At 33.5% G+C, this 22,578-nt stretch overlaps 1 protein-coding gene across 1 annotated transcript in view; it reads left to right on the plus strand.

Moving 5' to 3' along the window:
• LOC121369958 (proto-oncogene tyrosine-protein kinase ROS-like) overlaps positions 1 to 22,578 on the plus strand; it is a 50,331-nt gene that overhangs the window by 13,095 nt on the left and 14,658 nt on the right. The window contains exons 3-22 of the mRNA XM_041495040.1: positions 1,316 to 1,494; positions 2,555 to 2,649; positions 3,074 to 3,498; positions 5,773 to 5,865; positions 6,488 to 6,700; positions 7,201 to 7,308; positions 7,831 to 8,003; positions 8,390 to 8,742; positions 12,602 to 12,765; positions 13,114 to 13,289; positions 13,852 to 13,981; positions 17,055 to 17,302; positions 17,736 to 17,799; positions 18,063 to 18,262; positions 18,670 to 18,857; positions 19,141 to 19,448; positions 19,850 to 20,020; positions 20,393 to 20,619; positions 21,170 to 21,311; positions 22,052 to 22,302. Of these exons, the coding sequence (XP_041350974.1) occupies positions 1,316 to 1,494; positions 2,555 to 2,649; positions 3,074 to 3,498; positions 5,773 to 5,865; positions 6,488 to 6,700; positions 7,201 to 7,308; positions 7,831 to 8,003; positions 8,390 to 8,742; positions 12,602 to 12,765; positions 13,114 to 13,289; positions 13,852 to 13,981; positions 17,055 to 17,302; positions 17,736 to 17,799; positions 18,063 to 18,262; positions 18,670 to 18,857; positions 19,141 to 19,448; positions 19,850 to 20,020; positions 20,393 to 20,619; positions 21,170 to 21,311; positions 22,052 to 22,302 (3,908 nt within the window). The remainder of the gene's footprint in view (positions 1 to 1,315; positions 1,495 to 2,554; positions 2,650 to 3,073; positions 3,499 to 5,772; positions 5,866 to 6,487; positions 6,701 to 7,200; positions 7,309 to 7,830; positions 8,004 to 8,389; positions 8,743 to 12,601; positions 12,766 to 13,113; positions 13,290 to 13,851; positions 13,982 to 17,054; positions 17,303 to 17,735; positions 17,800 to 18,062; positions 18,263 to 18,669; positions 18,858 to 19,140; positions 19,449 to 19,849; positions 20,021 to 20,392; positions 20,620 to 21,169; positions 21,312 to 22,051; positions 22,303 to 22,578) is intronic.

Raw genomic sequence — 22,578 nt, forward strand, 5'->3', positions numbered from 1 at the left:
TTTTGTACACTTATTACATGAACTTTGATTACTTTAAAAGAGCAGGGCCCAATTTCAAAACATTTCATAAGCCCAGTGTTGCACGTAAATATAAATCTATGATTAAACCACAATTCGTATTACTATTAACAAAACAAAAAATATAGTTTACCGGGTAAGTATACATATTTCATTTTCTTTTGTCCTTACAATGTTCCATCTTCTGTAATGGTGTAATATTCTGAGTGAATTAGCTTTAACTATTATTGGCAAGGTGTTATAATTTACTGTAAGTTAATGGAGTATATGTGTGCTTTGTTAAAATCTTAATACCCCCATGCCCTCTCTTGTAACATGAATCTTGATGACCAATATGCCTTAGTTATAACAACAGGTTGACATGTTTAACAGTATAAATTTTGAACAAATTACAAAGTCATTTTACCAGTATAAATATATTTTTGTTCATAAATATTTGTATTCCGTCATGCTTTTGGATGTTTTATTTTTTCTTTCTTGTTAATTGCTTGGATCTGTCTGTGTATTTAAATAACATAATTATAATCTATCATTTTGTTATTTTACACTTGGCAAACTTGCACCTTTTTTTAAAAAACTTTCAATGAATCATTTTCTTTCCTTTTTTTGTGTTTCATTTTAATTTTTTGTCACTATTATATATATCCTGCATTGTTTTATGTGGCTTAAAACCCCATAAACTATTTTACTTATATATTAATATCACATCATTCGCCATATTCCATTAATTACAGTTTATTCATATTTTTGAAACCCTTTTGAAAATATTTCATGCAAGTGACTATAATACATCCTTGTATGTTTGATGTCCTTTAATTAACTGCATTTTTATACCCATGATCCTGCATGTAAACTATTATTTTAAAAAGAGTTCTATTAATTTAATGGGGATAATAATTTGCAAATATTTATGCATAAAAACAAAGTTAAGCATTTTAATGTTTAATCATTATACATGTACATAGAGGAACTTAATTAAAATCAGCAAAAGAAGGATGTGACACACATAATAATATTTTTATGTTCATGTACATTGTATGATATATATTATATTTAATAAACATGAGATATAATCTTACTAACTTTAAGTTAACTAAAAACTATATAAAAATATTACCACTATTAAAATGTGACATAACATTTATTGTTTACGGTAATATATTTGTCATTTTATATGTATTTGATTTATTTATTTTTATTTTTTTGTGCAATCAAGGAAATGTTGATTAGCATCCTGAAATGAAGATCTCTTGATCTTGATACAGGCAGCATGACTGATGTAACCTTTTGTTTTTAGGAGTTGGAATTCATATCAGACGACAAGTGATACTCGTCAGTGACACCAGCGGTAAGGTGGCACTCATTTCAATCACAGGCGATTATCGGAACGACAATCTTTATCCAAGCCTGCTTAAGCCAACAGCAATCAGCATCGATTGGCTCGGTGACTGGGTTTATGTTGCCAGTGGGAATAAGGTGAGTGGTATATATGTGTGTATGTATAAGCATTGACATCATCTTCTGAGACATTAATACCTGGTCATTAACTTAATACAGGTATGCAAAACTTTTCAAAAATGAGGGCAGGACATAGCCCAGTGGTAAAGCACTTGCCTGATGTGTGGTCCGTCTAGGATCAACCCTAGTCTATGGGTCCATTGGGCTATTTCTCGTCCTAGCCAGTGCACTACGACTGGTATATCACAAGCCATGTTATGTGCCATCCTGTCTGTGGGATGGTGCATATAAAAGATTCCTTGCTACTAATGGGAAAATGTAGCAGATTTCTTGTCTAAGACTTTGTCAAAATTACCAAATGTTTGACATCCAATAGCCGATGTGTTCTAGTTGTGTTATTAAACAAAACAAGCCTTTTTTTCTCAAAACTGGACACTCGTTAAACCAGAATTCCCTCAGACCCAAATATTTTTGATGGTATCTTTTTAATTAACAGTACAGAACAGAATCTTATCTAACCAGATATTAAAATTGGACTTTTGACTTGGTCCCTTGGGTGTCTGATTTAGAGTTTTTATTCTGTGTGTGTATGTATAAAACACCAAGATGTTACATCTCCACTAACTAAGAAGAATAATTATATTTATAATGATTACACTTTTTGTTGGATCCTTGCCTGACATAGTAATTAAATGCTTGGTCTATTTGCAGGTTTTGAAAGCAATTTTGGCTATCCTTAAAAAAAAAAAAATTAAATTGTAAAAATATTCTTTGTTTTGCTGATGTATAAGTAGTTGGTGGCCATCTGTACATAATCTTGATTTCACGCCCATATCTAAAACTGATGAATTTTTATGCTTCCACACACATACTCACACAAAATATTTAGCATAAGTATAAGTAGTTGGTAGACTTCTGTACATAAAATATATAAAATATATCTTTACTTCACCCCATTCCCTCATTCCATACACACACACAAACTATTCTTCCTTGATGGACCTGCTAATGAAGCTAATATTCTGTGTTTGTTTTTTTCTCAAATGTATACATTTACAATTGCTTTCTTGTTACTCAGATTTACAGATGTCTAATGAATAGAGATGTCTGTATTGTTGTGGTGGATGCCTTGCAGAGCACACCAGGTGATGTTAAAGTGGATCCAGTCAATGGGTTAGTAGTTCTGTAGGAATATTCAAAAGAGTTTCTAAAAAAAGTATAACATTTTAAGGGGAAAATGTCAGTGTTTTTGGTTAAATTCATGTTCACTTTGTATAACCTGAAATATTTTTTAAAAAGTTATCCTGCATTATTCAAAACTTCAAAGACATTATATTTTGAATATAAATGTATTTATTTGTTTTTTTATAATTAAATATATTAGACATTTTAAAAAAGACATAATATTGTTCTGCTAATGTCTTTAAAATAAAAACAAATCATTTAATTTAAGTGAATTTGTAAGGTTTTGATTATTTTCTTGATTTCTTAAGTTCTCTATCAGTAAACCTATATGAAAGGCTTAATATGTTCGACCTATTGATTTTGGCTTCTTAACATGTTTGCTTTAACATTTCCTCAATTTTCTTTTGAACAGATTTCTTTATTTTACTCAATATGGAGATGATAAAGGACTATATCGGGTTGATCTTGGAGACATAGGCAAGAACGGTCCTGTCTCTCCCACTCAACTTGTCTTCATCGATAACCTGTCATCCTTTGTCATTGATTTTGACAACGTTCGGCTGTACTACCCCAACAGCACAGAAAACACTATGATGTCCGTGTTCGTTGATGGCACAGACACTAAAGACATCAGAGAAAAAGTGCTTCAGCCAAACTTCTACCACATCCTGAGCATAGCAAACTACAAAGGACTATTCTACTGGACAAACGGAACTAAAGTTTTGAGTGAAGAGTTTGATCCAGGTTTCAAAAAGTACAGACACAACGAGCTGTTGTTTTTTGACGATTTCTACCGAGGATTCAATCTGTATCATCCATCGGCACAACCCACACCAGGTTAGCACACTAGACAGTTTAAACACTATTTTATTACCACCACATTTGCAGTTTTGTGATCGGCCAACCGGTATATGCCTATATTGAAGCCTGTCCCTAAATGTTCACAATACAAAGTGCATCATTTGCGGCCAAGATGACTGTGATAATAATTAGACATTTTACAAGCAAACAAAAATAAATGTGAGAAAGATACAGAGAGAGAATTTGTGATGACCTTGCTTGATAGGGGAATGGGATGTTACAATGGTAGAGTCTGAGATGCAATTGGTGATAGAATTAATTGGCTTTAGTGCATACATTTGTAGGTGTCATTATGTTATCTTGATAGGGGAATGGGATGTTACAATGGTAGAGTCTGAGATGCAATTGGTGATAGAATTAATTGGCTTTAGTGCATACATTTGTAGGTGTCATTATGTTATCTTGATAGGGGAATGGGATGTTACAATGGTAGAGTCTGAGATGCAATTGGTGATAGAATTAATTGGCTTTAGTGCATACATTTGTAGGTGTCATTATGTTATCTTGATAGGGGTGGGATGTAGCCCAGTGATAAAGCGCTCGCTCGATGTGCAGTCGGCCTGGGATCGATCCCTGTCGGTGGGCCCATTGGGCTATTTCTCGTTCCAGCCAGTGCACCACGACTGGTATATCAAAGGCTGTGGTATGTACTACCCTGTCTGTGGGATGGTGCATATAAAAGATCCCTTGCTGCTAATCAAAAAGAGTAGCCCATGAAGTGGCGACAGCAGGTTTCCTCTCTCAATATCTGTGTGGTCCTTAACCATATGTCTGATGCCATATAACCGTAAATAAAATCTGTTGAGTGCACCATTAAATAAAACATTTCTTTCTTTATTTATTTTATCTTCTGTTCCAATCAGACTTGTGTGAAACATCTGAGGTCTGTTTAGTTACTCCAATGTCTCATTGTCTGAGCTTGCTCCAGCCAGTTTTCAGCAACTAGTGTACTCTTTTAACTCTGAGATGGTGTATATAAAAGATCACTTGCTGCTAATTGAAGAAGAGTGGCAGCAGCACTTTTTTGTCTCATTATCTGTGTGGTCCATAATCATATATGTCTGACACTATATAATCATAAATAAAAATGTGTTGAGTACACTGTTAAATAATCATACTTAGAGCACAGCTGAATTTCTAGTCCAATGGGAGCTTCATATTTGGTCACGTGAAGTACATTTATATCCCGATAAAGTACTTCAGACATTCATTTTATAAGCGGTATTGCTGCACAAGATTTTGGCTCTGTTCTAAGACAGAGGACGAGTAACAATATTTTATCGGCGTATAAAGGTAGTGTCGCATGAGAAAACGCTCGGCTAATGCCTCGCCTTTGTCTCGTGCGACACTACCTTTATACGCCAATAAAGTATTGTTACTCGTCCTCTAACTATTACATAAAAATGTGTTGAGTGCATTTTTAAATAAAATCTTTCTTTCTTTCTTTATTGGAGAATGGACTGAGGTGCACTGGGTCATAGGATTAATTCCCCTCAGTTCACTCATTGTTTGTTAATTTGTCATCTTATACTGGTAACCGGCCTCAGTGGCGTCGTGGCAGGCCATCGGTCTACAGGCTGGTAGGTACTGGGTTCGGATCCCAGTCGAGGCATGGGATTTTTAATCCAGATATCGACTCCAAACCCTGAGTGAGTGATCCGCAAGGCTCAGTGGGTAGGTGTAAACCACTTGTACCGACCAGTGATCCATAACTGGTTCAACAAAGGCCATGGTTTGTGCTATCTTGCCTGTGGGAAGCGCAAATAAAAGATCCCTTGCTGCCTGTCGTAAAAGAGTAGCCTATGTGGCGACAGCGGGTTTCCTCTATAAAAAAAAAAATCTGTGTGGTCCTTAACCATATGTCTGATGCCATATAACCGTAAATAAAATGTGTTGAGTGCGTCGTTAAATAAAACACTTCTTTCTTTCTTTCTTATACTGGTATTTCAAAGTCATGGTATGTGCTATTGTGTCCTTTGGAAATAGAGCTATTATTTGGTAGGAGTAACCTATGTGGCAGCAGTGAGTAAGAATTTATTCTGATTAGGTATGACTAGCTCACTTGATACTGTTCTAGTGTCATGGTTAAACATTCTAGCAAACAGATTCTCTGTGTCAAAGGCTGAAAGTTCAAACCTCAGCCTAGATTGTGTAAAAATAACAAATGGAGGCATACAGGTAGAAACCTTAACTGTTGTGTTCCTTTGAAAAATACCTAATAATAAAACATCCATTAAACATTACTTTCAGTGCCACACATGTCTCCAAAGAAGGTGCAAGCTGTGTTTACTTCCCATAGTGTCAAAGTTAAATGGTGGCCACCACCTTTGCTGCAGTACCAAGGTTTGTATTATGTCTTTATTTGTGGTCTGTTAGTCAAGCTTCTATAGATTTCATGATCATATAATGTAGCTCAGTCTAAAGTTACACAAGTAAAAAGTAAGCTTATTTCCTGGGTTTGTTGTCTGTTAGTCAAATGTCTATAGATCTTATAGTCATATAATTTAGCTCAGTTTCAACCCAGGCTTTTAAGATATTTTGAACCAATTACATCCCATGTGATGTTTCTTTTTACTGGACATGCCCTAGTAAAGTTAGTTTGTGACCATGACAGACAATGTGTTAACTGTTATAACATTTACTTTGACATAATATTTCCCATGGGTTGTTTGGATGTTACTAACATTATTCATTATTACTTTAAAAGTATTTTTTTATTATGCATGTCCAAGACCTGTTGAATTTGCTGTATTTTTTGTACTAATGCAAATCTGCTCATTTAATTAATTAATTACAACAACACACGGTATAAGCTATCATCTCGGCTCGCAGCAAAACAACAAGGTAAAGTGGATAAAATGTTAACCTGCATGTAATACAAAAGGTTTCATCATTCAGTGTCAGAACTGTATTTTTAATTCTATAGCATAACCTTTATCAATGTTTATTTAATATATAATTATAGGACATGGAGCATGGCAAAACTGGACATATGAACTACAGCTGTATGAAACCGAGGAACCAAGGACAACCCAGCAATATCTGAATGGCACTGTACGTAAGATGATTATAGAGAACCTGCTGCCAGACACAAAGTATTCTCTTCGTGTCCGAGCTCTCTCCGAGGTTGGCTATGGACCATGGTCGGAATATTTCATTGGAAGAACACTAAAGGATGGTAAATATCATTAGTGAAAGCCAAAAGTCTTTGTCTAAAACCATCCACTTTTAAAAAAAAAAACAATACAAAGTTAGAACTTTACTTTTTGTCTGTATAATACAGACTTTTTCAAGAGTATGAGGAGAAACAGAAAACTCACAGGTATAAAAGGTGTAGTACTGTAACAAGTGTTTTTGGCTAAAACTCAAGTATAGTTAACCAGTCAATACAACTACAGAGGAATCAGACCATAAGAAATATTATTAGTAAATTCAATGAGTAATAGGCTGTATTTTATTATATAAATTTAGCATCAGATTTGCATTGCAAAGATCCAATATGAAATCTTTTCTTTAAACAATCTTTGAAAGTAAAATTTGTTTTTAAAAAAATGGTTCTCTCGTTGAAGAGAGTTAACAAAAACTGAATGTAATGCCCAGTTAGAACCTTTGGAAAGAATTCTCTGTCTGTGTGTCAAGAACAAATTGCTTTCAAAATTAATATTTTTCTGTTTCTAGATAAGTTTCCAGTTCGTGTTCTGATGGCAACCTCCGGTCAGATTATTGAGGCAGATATAAGTCAGAACATGGACAAGACCGTAGTCAACTTTGTGTCCAAGGCTACAGGTATGTTCCTCACTATTAATTACATTGTTTATTTACAATACATTTTTTTGTTTGTTATATTCACATCCATTGTAAAACCCCCATTTTTAGAATTTATATTCAAATGATATGATGAAGTTTTTTCATTGCCCTCATTCTCCAGACTATTGACATATAAATGTTTCAAGGTGTGAGATTCACCCTAAAGCTGGGGTACAGGGGATGCAAGTGTCCAGGGTGTCGTCCTAGTAAGGTGTATCTTTGTTTTCATTAAAAGGCAATGGCAACATAAAGATTTTCCAAACTGAATGTTTCTTCTTGTTTGACTGTGTACATTTTTTGTCTTTTTGTTTTCACTATCTGACAATGGCAACACAAACATTTTCTAAGCTAAAACTTTCTTCTTTTTTGTACAAGACCATAAGAGTGTACCTTTTTTGTCTTTTTGTTTTCACCATGTGACAATGGCAACACAAAGAGCTTTTAAACTGAAAGTGTTTTCTTCTTTGAGTGTACAGTTTGGGTCTTTTTGTTTGATTTTAGATATTTCTTGGCACAAGGATAAGCTTCTCTGGACCTCCAGTTCCGGAATTCTGTCTGTGTATGACCGCAGTACTGGCTGGCGATACAGTATTCAACACGTGAATTACGCAGCATGTGTTGCCTATGATTGGTTGGGAAAGAAAATATTTTGGTCAGAACCACAGCAGGGTGTGGTGAGTACAGTTTTTCATTTTAAGAAGAGTTGTTTTGCTAAATATTAAATACCTGAAATCTATTTTATTTTATAATATATTTTATGGCTTATGTTAAGGTGCTATAATGTTGTTAACCTTTACAAAAGTGTTATAGAAGGTGACCTCTTTACAACATTTTTTGCTGTCAGGTTCTCAACCAGTTTCCTCTAAATTCTTAAACTTATTTAAATATTTGTTGTTGAAATTTTAAATATTTTTTGTTGATGTAAGTAATATTGGATTAATTAAACTGAAATATTTTAATGAGTCATAATTTATATTCAGTTTTGAAAATTTTAATATCTTTAAAAAACAAAAATGCATATATTGATCATACAATTATGTACTTCTTTATAAATTTCCAGATAAAACGGACAGACATAAATGGTCTCTCTAGCGATTTTATATCTCAAGCTGCAGCTCGGGACATTGTGATTGATTCCATAGCCGGAAGAATCTACTGGGCCACAATGAACTCCATTGAGTCATCATTTCTCAATGGAGAAGACCACATCGAGATCTTCTCAGTTCCGTACTTCTCAGGAAAGCATGTGATCAGTGTGGCCTTGAACTTTGACATGAAGAAAGTCTTGTGGTATGTGAAGTCGTTTGAGCACCAGGATCTGTTCATGGCTGATCTGATTAGCGGAGAAGGAACCAACACGGGTGATGTCATAGCGACAGTGAGACCAGCAGGCGACTTCAGGAGTATCTCCAGGTAACATATTTACTGTTAAAGGGACATACCCTATTTTTTAAACACTGAGGCATATTTTTTACTATTCGAGCCATTTTTAATAACTGAAATCATACTTTACTTAGATTTTATTGCTTAGATGATCAATTTCCGTACATTCGAAGTGATTTTGGTCATCCTGGTGTTTTTAATATCACAAAATGCATTTCTCATTTTAAAAACGCACATGCTTCTGAGAAGTAATAGTTATATAGCCGAGTTTTAGTCTATTTTAGAGGATATTTCACCATTTCAAAGTCACAGACTCCTGTTTCACACAATTGTAACTTTATCCAAATGTATTAAAGATTTGTAGATTAACTAAACTTAGTGTTAATTTTCACGGGTTGAAACTAGAGGCCTGTCCCTTTAATGACTAAAGTTTGTTTTTACTAGTTCAAGTTAATGCCAACTTGCTCAGCTCTCCTTTACTAAATTAAAAAGATTAATTGTTGAAAGTTTAAAACAAAAAAATTTGTTTTGTTTAATATCACTACTAAAGCACATAGATTTATTAATCATATCTGTACAACATTTCGTAATTTTAACATAATACTAGTAGTCTTCGAGGAAAAGTAACTAAATCTGTTGAATGCTGAAATGAGTATCATATGAGTGAATTATGTCCATGTGAAATCTTTATCAACAATATTATACATCTTTAAAAATACATTAGGGCAGGACGTAGTCCAGTGGTAAAGCACTCGCCAGACCTGTCAACCCTCCCGGATTCCGCGGGAGTCTCCCGGTATTTGATCAAATCTCCTTACACCTGTGCGGGAGACAGTTTCTCCTGTTAAATGACATTTTTGTAAGCATAAAAAAAAAAAATCGATCCTCTTTTGTCAAAATACCGTAAGGGAAGTAACTCTACCTTTTTTTTCTCATTCAGAAAATGTCGACTACTTTCGGTTTCTGAGAATGTGACAGGCCGAATTGTCCCGACTGTTTAACCTTTGCCGAAGTGAGAATTGTGGGATAGCCTGTTTATATTGTTAAAAAAGCACATGGAGTTTATAAAATGACGTGTTATTATAATGTTTGTTGTCATCGTAATGGCTACGAAGCGTGTTGCCGCTAATTCAACAGGCTGTGTATTGACATTCAGTGTTGCATATATATATATATATATAAAAAAAAACTATCCAATTTAGTTCTAATAACACCTCTGAATTGTAAAATATCTTCCCAATGGATTACATAATGCAATTATGACGAATCTGAACTGCCAGGCTCCGAGTTGACAGCACGATGCATGTTAAAATCACATGTCACAGCAAGACAACGAAAAGACCAATTAGCTGTATAAACATACTTGTGTCAGTTAATTTTGTATGTTTGTGCAGTAAAATGTTGGTTATACGGGTACTCTTCAAGAAATTATTTTTGTACAATTAAAAAATGTTGTGTCTGACATTGACATAAAGTTACTCACGGAAATGGGTATAATTCCGGTATATTTCATGCGATGTCCATAATGAGGTTTTACTTATGATTAATGAAAATACAATGTTTATTGCATCATTATAATGATTTTAAATGAGTACCACGCCACCGTTCCTCATAGTAACTGAATATTAATTTATAAGATTTATATAAATTTTTCTTTGGTACTTAGGTACACTAACCACAAATAATGTAACGCAACCTGTAACTGTAAGGCTGTAAGTGTAATACCGTAAATGTACTAATTAAATTTTTTATTTCTTGTTCATGTTCTTAATATTTTTGGATAAAATATTATAATTTTTTTAAATATGTATTAAATCATAATAATATTTAAACTTTAAAAAAAAAAAAAAAAGTTTTTAAATTTTATTTTTTATTATTATTTTTTTTAATGCCAAGATCTAAGGTTAAGAAGTATATATGACATTATATAGTATTCATATAACTTATTGTAATAATGTTTTTTTTTAAATCTTGCGATTTTGGGTTAAATTGTGTGAATTAAAAAAATCTCCTGCTTTTTGACAAAATCTCCTGCTTTTTCAACACACACCTCCTGCTTTCTCTTGACTAAAGGTTGACAGGTCTGGCACTCGCCTGATGCACAATCGGTCAGAGATCGATCACCATCGGTGTCCCATCAGGCTATTTATCACTCTAGCCAGTGTTCAACGACTGGTATATCAAAGGATGTGGTATGTGCTATCCTGTCTGTGGGATGGTGCATATAACAGATCCCTTGCTGCCAATAGAAAAATATAGCGGGTTTCTTCTAAGACTATATGTCAAAAGTACCAACTGTTTGACATCCATTAGCTGCTGATTAATAAATCAGTGTGCTATAGTGGTGTTGTTATTCAAAACAAACTTCAACTTTCTTTATTAAATTACAAAGATTACCTGTTGAAAGTTAAAAAGTAAAAGTTTATTTTGTTCAATAACACCACTAGAGCACATTGATTTATTAATCATAACTATGTGATGTCAGACACTAATATAATAGTCTCAGAGGAAAACTTGCTACATCTGTTGAATGCTGAAATGAGTATCATCTGAGTAAATAATGTCCATGTGACCTCTTGATCAACTAGATTTATATGTCTTTAAAAATACATTGTGAAAAAGAATACACCGAAGATTGTTTGTTTACTTACAGCACAAACTAATCTCAACAGAGATGGTTCTTCCTTTTGTTTTAAGCTACAAGATATTAGACTAGACAGGCTTACATTATCTCCACCCCCACCCCAGTTTCATCTACGTATGAAGGGAAAACACTTTTTTTTCTGAAAGAATGGTAAATGTAATTTTGAAAATGGAGGAAAAACAACTTTTAAAAATAGTTTATTCATGTCTGCATAATTGTTTGTAACTATTGTACTTCAGAAGTGATGTCTACTAAACATTTAAAATAAATGTGTGTAAAATGTTTAATTTTTAATTAATTATTTTGGTAATAAAAACCATATTTCTGTAATGGTCTGACCTGATGTTTGAATGAGACAGTGGTTTTGTTTTTATTGCGTTTTATCATTGTGTTTAACCTTTTGCTTATTGGAATGAGGACGGCCACCGACGTACCTAGTTGTTGAATGTCAGTAGGGTGAAATAATTGCTTTCATTTAGCTACAGCTGATGGTAATAACAGGAGGCAATCTTGTCATCTTGTCATTTTGTTCGTTTAATATACTGCTGCTGCTGCTGTCCATAATTGAATATAGACTGCCTCATTTCAGACATAGGGCTGCCACACATCAGTTCAGTGTCTAATATAGTCAACAATTTTAGTAATCAGATTTTAAAAGTCTTTCTGAACAAAGTTAGTACAAGATGAATGGATGGATGGATGGGTGAATGGATGGATAGATGGGTGAGTGGATGGATGGGTGGGTGGGTTAATGGGTGGATGGATGACAAATGGATGAATGAATGAATAAATGAATGATGAATGAATGGATGAATATATGTCCCAAAATTAATGAGAAAAATCTAATGTTTCTACTCATGACCTATATTGTACAAAATGATATAAAAATACAGGAGCAAGTTGCAAGAATGTACAAGTTGCTCTTGTCGGTTTGGGGTAAAACCTTGACTTTTGAAATCAGGATTCAGGTTCATCATAATTCAATCTGCCATAATTATTGGAAAAAGCAAAGAAAGGAATGTTTGATCAATGTTTCTTTCATTTTATGCTGAATACTGTAGTTACTGAATGATACATTTTAAAGTGTGTATATTATAAATTGTATGTAACAAAGTATGTGTGGAGAGGCATTAATGTAGGCCAATGGCCTGTTTGCCAATCCATTTCTTTTGGGAAATAAATATTGTCTAACCCATACATTTTAAAGTGAATTTTAAAGCTGCTTTTTTTCATTTCTTTAATTAGGTGGTCTGGCCTACAATATTATTCACATAGACTATTCTGGATGGATCAGGCTAGTGCCTTGGTTGTTGGAAACATGGAATGTAACTACACGTCAGTGATTAGCCCTCGCAACATTAGTGTTACAGCTTTTGCTGTGATGCATCCATCCATGCATGGCTATCCAGGTTTGTAATTATTATGAGGGCTTTAGATTCAGTGGTGATTAGATTTAAACTCTGGAGTCAATGGGTAAACCAAATGGTTCAGTTGTCAATATGCAATGTGGCTTAATTCCTTTTATTTGGACTTATTCAGGACAAAGTTTTGTTTCAACTGGTTTTAAAACTTAAAATGTGAATAAAACTAATTAAAATCTTATGTGAAAATTATGTATGTGAATCAGTATTACATGAACTCAATAGCCGATGTATTTTTCATGCTGGGATGTCATTAAACATCTATTCTATTTTAGTCTGTATTACATGAAATTTGCATTGTGTGAAAAATAAGAATTGTCTTGTTTAATTTTTCAGCTGGTTTAAATGAAAACAATTTACGAGTGATACCAAATCCAATGAAACCATCATCTGTAAAGGTGTCTGGACCATGGTCTAGCTTTAACTTGACCTGGAAACGGTCGTCAGAAGTCAACCATGGACAGGTCTTCTACAAGGTGTACATTCAGATAGCCCAGCATTCAACTCACATTGTAAGTTGTTTCAATTGATTCACTGTAAGATATGTTAAAGCAAAATACTTTTTTTTTTTTCAACTTGTGCTCCATGAATGGATATAAAACAGAGACAATTCCAAAATTTAATGCTACCCAAAAACTGTTCATGTCCTCGTTCGTTGGTGAAAAGGTCAAACTAGGCTTAAAATAAAACCTACATTTGAGACACTGCGAAGTTTTCTGGATTTTTCTTTTACTGTCTTTTTTTTCATCATTAATCAAAGTTTGTGATGTGTGCTGTCATATCTGTAACAAAGTCCACATAAAGACCTCTTGCTGCTTATATAAATGAGGTGATAGCAGTTTTATTTTTCTCCTCATTTCTGTCCCAATCGATACAACAGACATTTGTCGGAGGTAGCAATCGGGATGGACATGCCTGAACCATCGGTGGATATAGACATGTAAATGGAGTTTGGATTGGTTGGCTTATTTTTCTCATTTATTAGGTCAAAAGTTGCAATTACTGATAAAACATTAATTTTCCATTTATTTTTATTGATTCATTTACATAATGCAGCATGTGTTACTATTGTAGGTTACATCCCAGACATGGCACCCCATAGAAGGCCTTTCACCTTATACTTTGATGTCAGTCTCCATTCAACCGTACACTTACTGGGGATATGCAGACCCTACCAGAGTGTCAGTCCGTTCCCCTATGTCAGGTACATATTCTATAGTTGTATAGAATTACATTCTTGTGACATCATATACCATCTGGACTTACTTTAGTTCTTTAAGGTAGCATAAAGGTCTATCATAAAACTAGATTTTTAGTAATATTGTCTACTAAAAGTATTTTAATTCTTACAGAGTTAGATAAATAAGAGTTGAAAAATTGTATTAAATATTGTTTTAAAGGAAAACCATGGAACTATGTTTATCAGATCTTAATATTAAGTAGATGTCAGTGAAACATATATACAAAACTTTGTATCTAGTGTTTATGGGATGAAAAATGTGGATGCTAAATTTGAGTCCAAGTTCATATTGTACAACCAAAAGAGTTTTACTTACATGGAGCCATTTTATAAGCTAAAGTGCCACGTTTTGACATTTTTATTAGAATAAATTTATCTTGTGATCTCACAAGACATAAAAAAAGATTCAAAAGAATTTTATTTTAAAGAAGATTTGGGGGTGGGATCTAGCTCATTACATTAAATGCTCGCCTGAGGTGATTTGGTCGTAGGATTTTTTCTCTCATTTCAATAGTTCTTCCTTAATAGGGTAAATAAAAAGTCATAAATGTCCACTCTGTGGTAAGTTAAATAATAATAAAATATATATTTTGCACAACAGGTTATAAACTAGTACAAGAATTAGCATATTGTAATTTGCCTGTATTTTGTAACATGTTGTTGATCAATGACAAACAGAATTTAGCTGCAGTACTATCAAACAAAGATGTGCCAATTTTCTAGCAGTATTTTTGTCCAGCTTTTAAAGCATTGGATTATTCATCTTCAGCAGTAATGTATGTTTTTAGATAATGGTTTGTTTTCAGTTGTTAGGAAACGTTCAGCATCTCCTGAGAATGAAACAAGTGAGCTGGTTCTTGTTGTGGACCCCTCCTCACATTAACAAATACTCTTCTGTTTTCTTGTGTTAACTCTGTTTAAGTCGTGTCCCCCTCCCCACTCATCAGTGAAAGATTCATTCCATTGCATGGCTATATATGCATTTTATATGTTCCTGTAATGCACACTGTTCTCATTTTAAACAGCTATCATTGTTTTCATCTCAATAAAATATAATAGCATTGTAAATATTGAAAAAGAAAGAGATGTCATTTTCAGGCCATAGGATTTCAAATTTCATGGGAAACACTTTTTCAGTTCCATGCCTTGTGATCATGGGAACCCACTGGAAACTGTTTTTAAGTTCTGTTGAATAGTCGTACTCGATATAATCATCATGGCAAACAAAAGTTTGGTTCCATGAGTTTACCGACACATTACCAACATGGTACCAGAAACAATTGTTTCTGTGAAATCTGAAGGCCTGCATTTTAAGTAATGTTCAACACTGTAAATAATTAACAGTAATCAATCAAAGCTGGACATGGTGATCCAGTATAAAAATCCATTGAAATTTTTTTTTTTTATAAAATTCCAATCTGTTAAAACTTTTGTTATAAATGCTTGGATTAGTCCAAATCATATAACATAAAAAACTGACTTTCATAACTGCCATGAACTTCAATTGAAGAAAGAGTTTGATTGTTATTTCAAGATATTTTGTATTGATGAACTAGTTATACAGCTGGAATTATAAGATTTTTAAATATATATATATAGATGTGAACCACAGAACTGCTTTATACACTAGGTATGAACAGCTTCGTGCTTATGTACCATGAATGTCATTCATGCATTGTGTAAAGCAGTTTTGTACTTCATACTTCCATACACATCAAAAGTAATAAAGCTCAATTCTTGAATGGACGTTCAGTGTGACATTGTATGTTGTGTGATTACAATAAAGGAAGCAGAGAATCAGATTTAAAAGTAAAAAATAAATTCAGTTCAGTTGTATATTATGGAATGACTCAAAATACTAAGTGATACATAATGTGGAAGTTAATGACGTATTATCATTACGGTACTTGCATGTCACATATCTGATGTTTGAAATTATCATTTATATATATATTAAACTTGTAAAATAACTTACAACATTTGATATTGTTCCTTAAATACATATACTCAAATATGGCAATATAAAATAATTACATTTGTATTAATTTAGAACTATGAACTACAGTTTTGGAAAATAAAACTAGCTTGAATTTCCTTGGCAATAAAAATTCATTTTACTATCATAAGCATGTAAACATCATTTGCTATTAATAATGTTTTTTACTGACAATGATGTACCAGAAGTGAAATGTGATTTAAGGTAACATTGAGTGACATGCTATCTATTTTAAACCAGATAAACATTGCAACATGTTTTTTTCGCAATGTGTACATTTCTGCAATGTGTATCTGCAGTTAAAATAATGTGTGCATATAAATTTCATGACTTGAGGTTGGGTGTGAACATCACTAAATTATACACAAACATTTTTATTTACCAGTTTACGGTACCTATTAATTAAATTCATTTAACCTGTTAAAAAATGTACAGTTACTTTTGTGTGTGAGTATGACTATGTTGCTATTAATATTATACTAATGAACAAAAAGTAAGTTTACATTGAAAATAGTAAGGGTTTTTTTATTCATGAAGAAAATATTGGCCAGTTTTCATATTTCATGTGTTAAAAAGAAATAGTTAAGTTGTTACATATATTTGGGTAATTTACTATACACAATAATATTTTTTCCATAAATATTAAATTACACTCAAGTGATGTTTTGCTTCTGTGACCTTTTTAGCTGAAAGCTGATTTGATGATATTGTTGTTAAACTAAACTGTCCATAGTGTACTCTCTGATCTGACAAAAAGAAGGAACTGATATTCTGTTTTAAATCAAGTTTTTGGAGGTTGCTAAAACCCATGAAAACATGATGTGGGATTATCTTACTCTATTGTTTATAACTTCCCCAATCTTCATCAAATTATCTTTGGAAGGATGTTGACAAAATTGATGAAAATAGTTTGATTTTTCTTAATACAGAATGTTCAATTTTGTCAGATTAGAGATAGGACTTACAAAGCAGTGAGTCTTACATACTCATATTTAGTATACAATGTTAAGTTTGTTAGAAAGTTATGATTTATTGTTTTAGTGCCAACACAACCACGGACTCCAAGAGTTTACGTCACTCAGCGGAAAAATGCCACCACATCCAAGCTGCTTCTTGCTGCAGACTTCCGTTGGTCAACACCAATCATCATTAGTGGTATTCTAAGTCACCACATTGTGTATCACTGGATAGAAGGACATGCTAGTTCCCCACGACATGTCCAAACCTCAGGAATTGCCAGGCATTTTATTCTGAATAACCTGATTGCAAACAAAACTTACTTCTTTCAGGTAATCAAAATTAAACAACTGTGAAACCAAAATTTATCTATTAATGCATATTTGTTGGCGTACTGGAAAACAGAAAACTATCCAACAGTATCATAATTTTCAACAAGTTAAAATAATAGTGAAATATGAAAACTAATATATATGGTCTGTGAATGGATAGCGTCCTTTTTCCTGTTTAAACCACAATGCAAACTCAAGATGATGATTATTAATGGTTCTTTTGTTTTGCTTCTACTTTGTCATTAAACTACTGGAAGTTTTTCTGATGTTTTTATGTTTTGAAATGACATATCTGCAATCTGTCAAGATACATGTACATCCTCTGATTGATCTGTCTTTATGTTAACAAAGCTATAAATCCAGTGTGTTATCAAGCTATTTTTAGTATACTTTGTTGCATTAACATTAATGAGTGATGCATTTTCTTCTGTAGGTACAAGCCTGCACTGATGTTGGGTGTGGACCAAAGTCTGATATTGTCTCTGCAGTAACTGATGGTAAGTCTTGTTCTTTTCTGCAAGGTCACTAAAAATAATTTTACTGAATATAATTCAGTAGTAGACAGTATTAATTAAAATGAGTATATATACTGTGTGGTGGCAGTGGATTTCTAGCTAGTCTTGTCCTCTGCAATACATGTTGCAATTACATAATTTTTAGCACCCACTGGCCTATAATTTAACAGTGTGCTAATTTCAAAACACACTTTGCTACAGTCTGATTTATTCTGAAGGTTATCTTTATAACTGGTGTTTTTCAGCTGTGAATCCAGTTCCCAGGTTACTGATAGCCACAAAGTCATCAGTACGACTTTCAGAAATGGACGGCCATCTGAACTCAACTGTCATGTTGCCAAGCATTTCACCATCAGCAATGGCTTTCCTAGCTCAGGATGAGAGAACATTTTGGATAGAGGATACCAGTGCTTTGTACGTTTCTCAGGGTGCCAAACAGATATCTGTGAGTACTTAATGTATACTAGTTTACTTGTTTGCACCCCTGTATAGTTTTTGTCTTACCTTTATGAAGTAAAAAGGCGAGATATGGGTATTTCTTTTCCAACAGTGGCAATGGCATCAGTAGCAACTTTCACAGTAAATTTTTAATTTAAAATTTTGCCTTTAGATTAGTTTCTCACAAACTATAAGTTCTAGGTCAATAAAACTTAGTTAATATTTGCATCTATGGGGGTTCATCACAGTGCACCAAGAAGGTTCATGGCAGGCAAGCCATTTAATTCAGCAGAATTCTTGTAAGTAGATTATTTTTATAGGCATTGTAAAATAGGTATATTTTTTAAAATTTAATTCAAAGCATTTGAAAGTTAAATGCTTTTAAATGTCCTGTATTTTATTTTTTTCTTCCAGCTGCAAGATTTGAATGGTACAGGCAAGGACCTTAGCATGGACTGGATCAGCAGAACTCTTTATGTTGTGGAGGAAGAAAGTAAGATTAGGAGCAGAATCATGGGATACCATATTGATCAGGATACTTATGAACAGATTCTATTTCGGGACAAATCTGTTGGCAGTGTGGTTACAGATCCTTACACAAGGTATGTCAAAGTTAATTTATTTTAATATCACTTTTGTGTATATTGTTACTCATTTAATCCATTCTTACTGTTGTAATAAGCATTGCATTTGTAGTTCAAAGTTATGAAGGTTTTTGTTTGTTTGGGTTTTTTCTGTACCTCCAGGTATCTTTAAATTAAGCTCTGTTTTAGTGGAATTATAGTACCTCACATATTGTTGTAGATGGCATATACAGATAAAGTTTTTGCATATTTTTAAAAGTTATTTTTCTCAGTTTATAATGTCTGTTTTTGTTACTTTCAGTTCACTCTTCTGGACTGAGAAAGATTCTAAAGGTCAAGGTCACATATTTCATAGCAGCACAAGTGGAAATAATGTTATTGATCTTATTGGAGGTCAAAGGTTGGAGGGTAACAGGAAAAAGCGAGCCGATCCAAGATGCAACTGTGCTCATCAAGTGAATGTTTCACCTGTAATAGCAATGGATTATTCAGCAAAGGGTGACACCAATATTCTCTTCAGTGATGAAGATAGTTACAGTATAATGGCCTCCGATGGAATGGGATGTCGCTGTAGAGTTCTGTTCAGTGCAACACCAGGTGACAATCAAGGTAAGTCGTAAAGGGTTAGAAATGTATAATATGTTTTTGCAATAGTTGATTTTATCTATGTTGGTGAATAAAATGAAGTGTACATGGTTTAAAAGGCATTGTAATGAAAAGGCATCACCAGACTTTTCCTTGTACTCAAGTTTAGTAGTCTTGAATAGATCAGTCCATAAACACTGGGGATGCAGTAGGCTCTACCATCGAAATTGTCTACAATTCTTGAAGGAATTTGATTCATATTTATATGGTTAATTTTTTTTTATTAAAGTAACTGACTCCAACCACTGATGAATTCAAATCAATTAATTTGAACTCTATAAAATGAGGGAAATCTATAGAACTGGTTGACCATGCTGCATAGTTGGTCCAAACATAAAAGAAAACATCTATCTTTGTTTTTAAAGGTCTTCCTCCTAGTCTGATGGCTGTGGACCACTTGCGTGTGTACTGGTACAACAAGAGTGAACAAAAACTGTACAGCGTGAACAAAAACACTGGAGCAGACCTGCTGACACAGAATATCCCAGACGTTCAGGATATTGTGGCCTATGGAGCCCATCTACAACCCCTTCCAGGTGATATATCAGTTATAATACAGCTGCAACCAGTGTAAATAAAAAAATGAAGATTTTCACAATGTTTAGTAAATTATGGTTATATGTACTTCATATTAATTTTGAATAATATGTTTGATTTTATTTTATTGTACTAGATTATTAGTTTTATAAAAAGATTGACATAATAAGGCACTTACTTTTGAAACATGATGTTTTTTAAATTTGATGTGAGCAACACCTGATTACAAAATGATTTAGAAGATTTTAAAATTTATTGTTAATTACTATTAAGCCAAAATATCTTGCAAAATGTATTTCTCTATTCATTTGCTTGGTTTCTTATTATTGATTTTAATTGTTTATTACTATTTTATTTTTATTTTCTCCCAGATTCCGCCTGCCTAGACCCTGGTCCCTATAATTTCTCAGTTGTGAGTGAGAGTATTAGCAATGTTTCAGTAACTCTGAAACTGAGGGAGATGAAGCGACCGTCACATTGTTCGGGAATGAGTCTACCTCAAGACAAGTACACAGTCTACTATATAAAGCAGCCCAAAACCAGAGTTATTGGAGAACATATTGACTGTAGTGTTGAGGCTAATAACTGTACAACTTTGGTAGGTGAAATTTCTTTCAAACTTTACAACTAGCCCTATGGTAATAAATCAGTAAATTGGAACAATTGAGACCTGTATGTGTAAAGAATATACTCAAATTTTATGACCAGTTCTGACTCTTGTTTATAATAGTCTGTCAAAATATTACAAATATTTTTTTACTCTGACCAAGAAAGACTAAAAAACACACAAATTATTTACTATTTTATAATATAATGAACTCAGATTTGTAGTTGTAAAAAGGATACGAGAAGAAATAACACATTTATCTGATTTGGTATAACTGGACGTATTCTAGTAGGCATTAAATAACCCTAAAATTTTAAACAAGGGTTAGGGTAATTATGGTTGTGTGTGTATGTCTGTGTGTGTGTGTTTGTGTGAGTGTGTGTGTACATGCATGTGTGTGTGTGTGCGTGCGTGTGTTTGCAATATTGCATATGCGGTAACAATAACAACTGAAAATGAGTGGTGGATTCTCATTGAAGTTCAGTATGATTCAGTAGGATCTGTGTTTCATATAAAGTGACTCTTATTGGTAATTTTGTAGCAAACCTACGAGAGGACAATAACTGTTGATAATCTGGAGCCGTATACTGATTATGTCCTGCAAGTGGCAGTTAGCAACTATTACACGGAATATCTGGCTGAAGCTCTCGGTCCTGCTACTGTGTACAGAACACAGGAAGGAGGTGAGATTTATTAATAAAAACAGATGAATCCACTTTCATGCATATCACTTAATTTTGAAAACCGCAAACCATTAATGAGAGAACCATTGACTATTACAGCAGTAAAACGTATCAGTAGATAAGTGGAAAGAGTGGAGGACAAATCTACAGAGATGGAAATCCAATGGATTTTGTTTAATTTTAAAACCTGTTCCTGTCATTGTTCTTTCTTAAAACATTGAGTTCTATATTATAATACCCTGCAAGGTTTTCTCGATGTCTAGTGCAATGTCATTTTCATGTGTATTTTTAGTTAATAGCATACAAGAAAACAAAATATATTGTTATTGCTATAATAGGTTTATACAAGTTTTATTCCACTCATTTTTTCTTTGTACAGTTCATAATCATTTTATTTTTTATTAATCCATATAGCACCCAGTATTCAAAATTTAGTTCCATCAATGCACTAAACTGCTACACTAAGCTTCCTGTCTAATCTTGTTTACAGTCTGATAAAAAAAACCCAACTAATTAATGCCATAATTTGAAAGATTAATGCATAGTTTTAGCTGATTGTTTTATATTAGTTCTTCTACACGTGTCTTGTCCTGGATGAAGGAGCCGGTATAAGTCAACACATGCACCCATGACAGGCGTGCTTGCTCTGAATGTGCATTTTAAGCCCTGTGACTTGACCTGACCATGTGTACATAGATTCCTGAATCTCTGTTTCAGTAATATTTTAATTTTAATTTTAGTGCCATCACCTGCCCGAAATGTGACTGCGATTGTGTTGAAACCAGTTGAGATCCAGGTAGAGTGGTTTGCCCCTGCCAATCCCAGAGGTCCTCTTGAGAACATCACCTATGTGGTAAAGTGGTCGACCCTCACGTCAGCTGGAGTCTACCTTGAGGGACAGACAGACAGATCTGCCGTCAGACAGATGAGAAGTGGAAAGTTCTACACGTACCTGAAGAGCTTGCAACCAAAACATACATATATGATTAAGGTGTGTGAGTGTTTTTAACATACCTGTGGACCTAATTCTCTGATGGTTTTTCCCCCCCATCCCAACCAGTGCCATAACACTGGTATACCATAAGCTGTTATAAGTGTATATAAAAGATCCCTTGCTGCCGGTAGGAAATGTAGTTAGTTTTCTCTAGAACTGCATGTCAAAATTACTAAATGTTTAACATGCAAAAGTTCAACAAATCAATGTGCTTTATTGGTGTTATTAAACAAAACAAACTTTAACTTTTTGTTAACACCATGAACTGTTTAT

The sequence above is a fragment of the Gigantopelta aegis genome, chromosome 4 (genome assembly GCF_016097555.1).
Source record: "Gigantopelta aegis isolate Gae_Host chromosome 4, Gae_host_genome, whole genome shotgun sequence".
Lineage (NCBI taxonomy): Eukaryota > Metazoa > Mollusca > Gastropoda > Neomphalida > Peltospiridae > Gigantopelta > Gigantopelta aegis.